At 46.3% G+C, this 6,948-nt stretch overlaps 1 protein-coding gene across 1 annotated transcript; it reads right to left on the reverse strand.

Annotated features, from left to right (window-relative positions):
- Window positions 1-5,521: 5,521 nt before the first annotated feature.
- On the reverse strand, window positions 5,522-6,526 carry LOC106831621 (olfactory receptor 52K1-like). Its single transcript, XM_014841922.3, has one exon. The coding sequence runs from the start codon at window positions 6,524-6,526 to the stop codon at window positions 5,522-5,524; it is 1,005 nt and encodes a 334-aa protein (XP_014697408.2).
- Window positions 6,527-6,948: the final 422 nt, after the last annotated feature.

Genomic DNA, 6,948 nt, shown 5'->3' on the forward strand with positions numbered 1-6,948 from the left:
GTAAGGAGATTCTGGCTAAACTGACCTAACAGGATTCTTTGCTGAAGAAAGGCCAGAGTAATCAGACATTACCTGGAGGATGGCGGAGGATGAGGAACCCAATAACAGTGATCAGACATTGAGGGTGAGGGCTTCTGGTTAAACTGACTTAGCAGGGTTCTTGCTGAAACTGGATTTAACAAGGAAGTGCACAGATAGGCCTAGGAGAAGATTCGGGAGCCTGACTAGAGTTTGGTCAAGCAAAGAATCTTTGTCAATACCCAGGCACTTTTTTGAGTCTTCACTTGTATGGGCTCTGCTAACATCCCCTTGGGGCAAAGAAAATCCCATGGCTTAGCTCAGAATCAGAGTTTCTTCTCTACTCTTCCTGCCTCAGCCCACTGATGAGTTTCAAAGCCGATGCCATATATTTTAGATTTTTGTTATACAGCACCCCACTCCTGGTACCAATTTATGTATTACTTATCTATTGCCATAAATTTGCTGTGTAACACGCGACTGCAAACTCTCAGTGGCATACATGCAACAAGAAGCACTTATTGCTCACACAGCTTGTTGGTTGACTAGGCAGCTCTGTTGATTTTGACTTGGCTATTGGCTGGCTGTTGACTCATCTATGCTGTCTGTGGCGGGGATAACTGGGTGACTGAGCTCTGCCTCAAGTATTTTTCAACCTTTTGCAAGTTAACCTGAGAATGTTCTCGTGGTGACGACAGAGGTGCAAGATGGCAAGAAGAAACACTCATATACTTTGTCCAGATCTGCTAATTCACCAAAGCAAGTCATTTGGTTGAGACCAGAATTCGAGTAGAAGGTGACCACAGGGTTACATGGCAAAATGTGTAGATACAGAAAGAGGATAAGTTCTGGGGCCATCATTGCAGTATCTGTTACAGGGGCTATTGTGGGAATATCCTAGACGGAATGCCTATTTTCCTAACAGAACACAGTATAATGCCTTTTATGACCCCCTCTCAATGTGTGTAAAATATATAAGAAATAGACCAAAGTCTTCCGCTGCTCACTTGCAAAATGGTCAAGCCAGCCATGTGCATTATTTTCATTTTTTCTGAAAGAATTTTGCAACAGTTTTGGGCTGATTATTAAGCTATTGTGTCTCAGCTCCAAATCCAGTCTTCTTGGATTTGTGGTGCTGGGGTTAGGACTCTGCAAACCACATCTATCCTTTATCAGGCAGGTGGTCTGTTGTAGTCTTCCAATAACGGACACTAGAGGGTTATTGGAAAGCAAGAGGAAGGCAGAAGGGACCAGCTCCTTCCTGTTTGTTTATTGTTCCTGTCAGCATAACCCCCAAAACAGATCTTCACTGTGCTAACTGCAATTGGTTCCAGTTCATGATTTCTCTGGGCTTTCCCAGAACCAGCCTTATTGTCCCTCTTGGAGGTACCAGCACCTTCTGGGCAGTCTTGCCTCACCATCCCCCCTGCCCTCTCACTGCAATGAGAGGTCTGAATCCTAGCCTAGTGGCATCTTTGCTCTGAGCTCTTAAGATTCAACACTAGCCAAATAGTATCCTTTTCTCATAGATCTGCGTCCCAGCTCTACACAGCCACTCCTATGAGTTCCTGAGGTACCAGCTGCATCCTGGTGACACTTACTGCTCAGAGGTCTGAATTTCAGCTCTGCAGGGCTTCTCCAAGCTTCTAGGCTCTGATCATCTCAACCTCTTCCCTTCTTTCCCTGAGCCATAGGGGTGGTAGCTGCTTCCTGCTACCTACGTGTTACCTCAAGATCTTTTGCCTTTTCAAGTCTCTACTTCCTGTATAACCAACTCCCTACATTAAATTCTCTGGTGAAATATCTAGTGTGGTTTCTATTTTCCTTACCAGACTTTGAGTGGTAAAAAGTTAGGGGACTATTCACTCCTCAGATTGGTTTTCTCTTTAAGAAGATGTTAGCGCAATTTAACTGATAATGCGAGGGTGGGACTGGGAGAGAGTGAGAGAAAATCCCAGGTGATCTTTTTGGTTTGATGCTTCTAGTTCTGTGAAACCTTCCCCTTGTCTTTAGAGCCATGAAGCAGCAAGCAGGCCTCAGAGAGGGTTTGCTGTGCCAAGAATTTTCTTCTGTACGTCTGTTTTTGTTTTCAGTTCATCATGCCCACCGAACAGCTCAACCTTCAGGCATAGCTGGGTACTAAACCCAGCTCTAATGGACTCTAACATTCATGCTTTTTCTTCCATATTGAGCAGTCTCTTTCAGTGCTAGTGGTGAAGGTGAAGGCCAGGTCTTGAGGACTAGGCAGAGAGCATTAGGACAGAGATATTTTGCTGTATTTTGAAATCATATCTGATGCTTTGGACAATCAGGGAAGAGAGCAGTGTCTGACCCAGAAAGGAGTAGCCTCCTTAGAATGGAGGGTACTGTGACCCTCCATCTCCCTAATATTTTCCCTATGGTTATGGTATTTCACCGAATTTAATCTAGAAACATTTATTGGATTTCTTTGGAAGCTTGACTCTTTCTGTCTGGTAGAGAAGGAGAGTGGTGGAGCAGTAGGATGCTGGTAGGGAGTATATACTTAGACCGAGTGGACCTTGAAGATGATGGCTATTTCCTCCCCAAGAGAGAGAACGTGCTTCCTCCATCATTCTAGTGGTTCTTGAAAGATAAGGACCATAAGTCCTCCATCAGCCTGGGTGCTCCAGAGGCAGAAGCACTGCCCTCTTTGTGCTTCTCTCCTTGCACACTCAAGTCTGGGAAGGATGACTTCTACAGTGTTGCTCTCTCCTATTCCCAGGGACATTGTAAGCATGCTTGCTTATTCTTCTCATGTGTTCCACACCCCATGTTCTTCCTAAGAAAAATCAGACATGCCCTCCTTCCCCCCATGCATAATACATGCTAAACTCATTACATGTTGTTTCCTTGAAACAGAACTGATGGAAAACTTATGATATAAGTTGGCCTGGAGAAGAGGAGAGCAGGTTAGCTCTTGTTCCACTCTTGTTTCGAAGGGGCTTTCATTGTCTTCCCATCCTGTCTGTCTGTCTGTCTTTCACTGGCCTTTTCTGGACAGTGTCAGACTACACCAGCTACTTCCTGCTGTGTTCTATGAAACAACCGTCCTCTGTACTGAAGTGCTCAGGTTGCAAGCCTGAAACTCAAAAGGAAAGGAAACCCTCAATTTGATTACGGGTTTTAAGAAATAACCATTTGCAAGTAATTTCCCTTCTTGAATTTTCTCTCGGAAACCTGGGTAGCCATATCTTGACATTTTGGTAATTTTTTTTAAAGTAGCTCCCTAATGTTGCTTAAAACGATTTTTTCCCCCGACTTTGTGTCCCTTTCCTTCCTCATCATTGCTATCAAACAGCTTCAAGTTCCTTCTCCCATTTTCATAGAGGACACTGGCTTAGTCTGCCTTTCTTCCCCAACTCCTGCCATTCTCTTGGACCACAGTAGAGTTCATTCATCTCGATGATCTACCCAAAATCTTTGTTTATTGCTTATTTGCGTCTTCAACACTAGTGACAAATTCTCCATCCAGTCTAAGCCACAAATACGTGATCATACCCTAGATCATGAGCCATAAAGACACTATCTCTAAAGTCTTATATTTTAGTATCCTTCTTTCAAGCCATCTTGTTCCTTCCCCCTACACTCTCTACTTTTATATCTCACGATGACCCCTAGGCCTTTCATCTGTCTTCAGTTATTCGGAACCCTCCTGTCTTCCCTGCCCTTCACATGCCCTTGGATGTCAGGCAGCTCAATGACTCTCTCTCCAGTACTCCTGTTCTTTGGCTGTATCCTTCTGACAATTGGATGAAAGCTGTACCTGGACTGCTAAGTGTCTCTGGAGAAACAGCACAACCGTACAATTCCACACCTTCTTCACTCCTTCTTTCTGTATCAGAAGAAGAGGCCCCTGCTCTCAAGGCTCAGATTTCCTCCTTTGCTCTTGTTCGAATACGGCACCTCCTTTAATGGATCATTCTTTGGCTTTCCTCCCAAATGGTCCTCCTCTCCTTAACATTATTTACCTCCCTTTTGCAGATGAGGAAACTGAGGTTCAGAGACAGTTCCAAAATTGCCCCATGGTCCTTACAACCTGTAAGTGGCTGAGCCAAGAATCAAACTGAGGTCTCTCTCTCTCCAAGCCTCATATTCTTTCTATTCTGTAAAGTTTACCTGCATCCTCTTCTCTACCTTCCCTTCCACTATTGCTCTCTATCCTCCTCACCTCCCCCAAATAAACTTCTCTATTCCAATCCACTCAGAATCACAGTAGTTCTATTTTAGTTCCCAAGATTGCACTGCATTGAAATCAGTTGACTAACGCCTGTGTCTCCCCTGAACTATAAAGTCCATGAGGGTAAGGACCATATTGGGCTCATCATTGTATCCCCAGGGCCTGAAGAGGGAACTGCCTTTGCTAAAGCACTCATCAACTACCTGTGTGCTACTAAGTCTAAGCACCCTTCAGTCTTCATTCTGCTTGACCCATCAGAGGAGTTAGCATTGCTGATCACTCCACACTTCTTAGAACGGTCTCCTCCCTTAGCTTTCGTGAGGCTACTCTCTCCTTGTTTTCCTCCTGCCTCTCTGTCTCCTACATACAAATTCAACCTTCTGAAATCTCTTGCATCCTTCTACCTCTCCACCCCTGCTGTCGCTAATCAGGTCCAGGCCACCAGCATCTCTAGTGTAACAGCCTCCAGGCTTGTCTCTCTCTAATCCACACTCTACTATGATGGCAGAGTGATCATTCTGAAACACAAATGTGATCTTGCCACCTGCCTGCTTTGGACTCTTAGATGGGTACACACTGCCTGGAGTAAAGAACTCAAACCCTTAGCTTGACAGATAAGGCCTTTCATCGTCTGACTTCTGCCTACCCATCCAGCCCATTTCCCACCAGGTCCCCATATTCCATCAGTGCTACGGAAACGTGGAACTGCCAAGGAGTTCTACCATGTTTATCTACAGCCCTGTGCCTTTGCACATGCTGTTCTTTTGGCCTAGAACGCCTTTTCTTCTCTATCTCCTTCCTTTCCAGTAAACATCTTATCTAATCCTTCCAACACAACTCAAATTCACCTTCTCTGTGAAATGTTCTATGGTAGTGCTTGTCTCTCCTCTAGGTTCCCACAGCATTTTGTATGTAAAGCTATTGTTGAACACTACGTGTCTTTACAGCTTGCTAGATTGGAACCTCCTTCAGGGAAGAGACCAATTTTTTTTCTTTCTTTGCAATCAGGGGGTTAGCCTGATGTATTTATAATAAATGTTTGAAGATCAAATCTGAGAGTGAATGAAGGAATGGATGAAAATCACATGCAGAAGAAAGGGGAGAAAATTGAGAAGGCAAAGATAGAGCTTACTTTGCAGTGGTTACTCTGTAATTCCAGATAAGTAGCTATTTTTCAGGAAAGGGATAAAAGACTCTCAAAGACGAATGCAGACAGCCAAAGCCAAAATAGAGCAGGGATGACTCACTTGCACATTTACCCACTTGACAGTGAGAGTGATTGTAGGATCCACAAGTCCCAGGGAGTCAGGCAGGAAGCTCTCTATGTGAGGGCAGGGACTGGGGCTTCTCAGTGGGGACCTGCAGCTGTGCCCTTTGAAACAGAGATGCCAGGTGCTGCCTGATTTCCTTGGTCCTGGCCCCATAGATGACAGGGTTGACCAGACATGGGAGCAGCAGGTAGAAGGCACTGAGAAGGTTGTGCACGTCCTGGGAGGCTTTGTGGGCCACGCGGTAGACGATGGATGAGGACATGGTGGAGGAGTAGACGGTGAAGATGACCAGCAGGTGGGAGCCACAGGTGTTCAGGGCCTTGGAACGTGCTGCACCTGATGAAATTCGAAATGCAGCACGGATGATGCGGGAGTAGGAGGCTCCGAGCAGCAGCATGTCCAGGACTCTGTTGAAGATGCGGACACTGAGACCCACAGTCTTGTTCAGGGAGATGTCCCCACAGGAGAGCTTCATCAGGGCCATGTGCTCACAGGCAAAGTGGTGGATCACGTCTGAGCGGCAGAAGCGAACCCGGGAGGCCAGCCCCACCACTGGAGCAACAATGCAAGTGCTCCTGGCAGCTGCCACCCCCACCAGGCCAGCCAGCAACTGGGCTGTCACTATCTTGGGGTAGCGAAGAGGGTAGCAGATGGCAACATAGCGGTCTAGGGCCATGACCAGGAGGATGTTACAGTCAAAGACAATGAGGAAGTAGATGCAGAACATCTGGAGCAGACAGCGAGGCAGGGAAATGCGACTGAAGTGGGTGGAGAAGCTGAACAGCATGGCGGGCACCACGGTGGTGGCGGCACAGACATTGATGGCCAGGAGCAGGGCAATGAGCAGGTACATGGGCTGGTGCAGGCTCCGCTGGGCCACCACCGTGTGAATGACCAGGGCATTGGCGGAGAGGATCACCAGGTAGAGGCTGAGGAAGGGCAGCACCAAGAGGGTGCGGGATTCCTGCAGCCCCGGGAAGCCCACCAGGAGGAAGCTGGTGTAGGACACGTTGGAGCTGCCGTTGCTCCACGCTGACATCTTCGCTGGGGAGCACGATAGCTCTGGGGAGATAAGAGGAGCGGGAGGCCTGGGTTCTGTACCTGGGCCCTACCAGGGCCTGACCCAGCTTCACCAGGCTTTGCTCTTCATGAGTCTCCAATATTCCTAGAAAAAAAATGAGAAGTTAGGGGTCATCATTTAATCAGATATGCATCCTTCAATAAATCCTTGCATTTCAAATAAATTCCTCAGGGTAGATCTTGGATGTAGAATTATTGGGTCAACGACATGAACGTTTTGAGGGAGCCAAGCAGACTTCCAAGAAAGTTCTATCAATATTGGCACTGAATTCTCTGGTGCTAATACTAAATTGCCATGATTAAAAAAAAACTATTTTGGTAATTTGATGGTTGAAAAGACTATCTTAATTTGCACTTTCTCGTTTGTGAATTTTCTATTCA

Source organism: Equus asinus, chromosome 20 (assembly GCF_041296235.1).
Source record: "Equus asinus isolate D_3611 breed Donkey chromosome 20, EquAss-T2T_v2, whole genome shotgun sequence".
Classification (NCBI taxonomy): domain Eukaryota; kingdom Metazoa; phylum Chordata; class Mammalia; order Perissodactyla; family Equidae; genus Equus; species Equus asinus.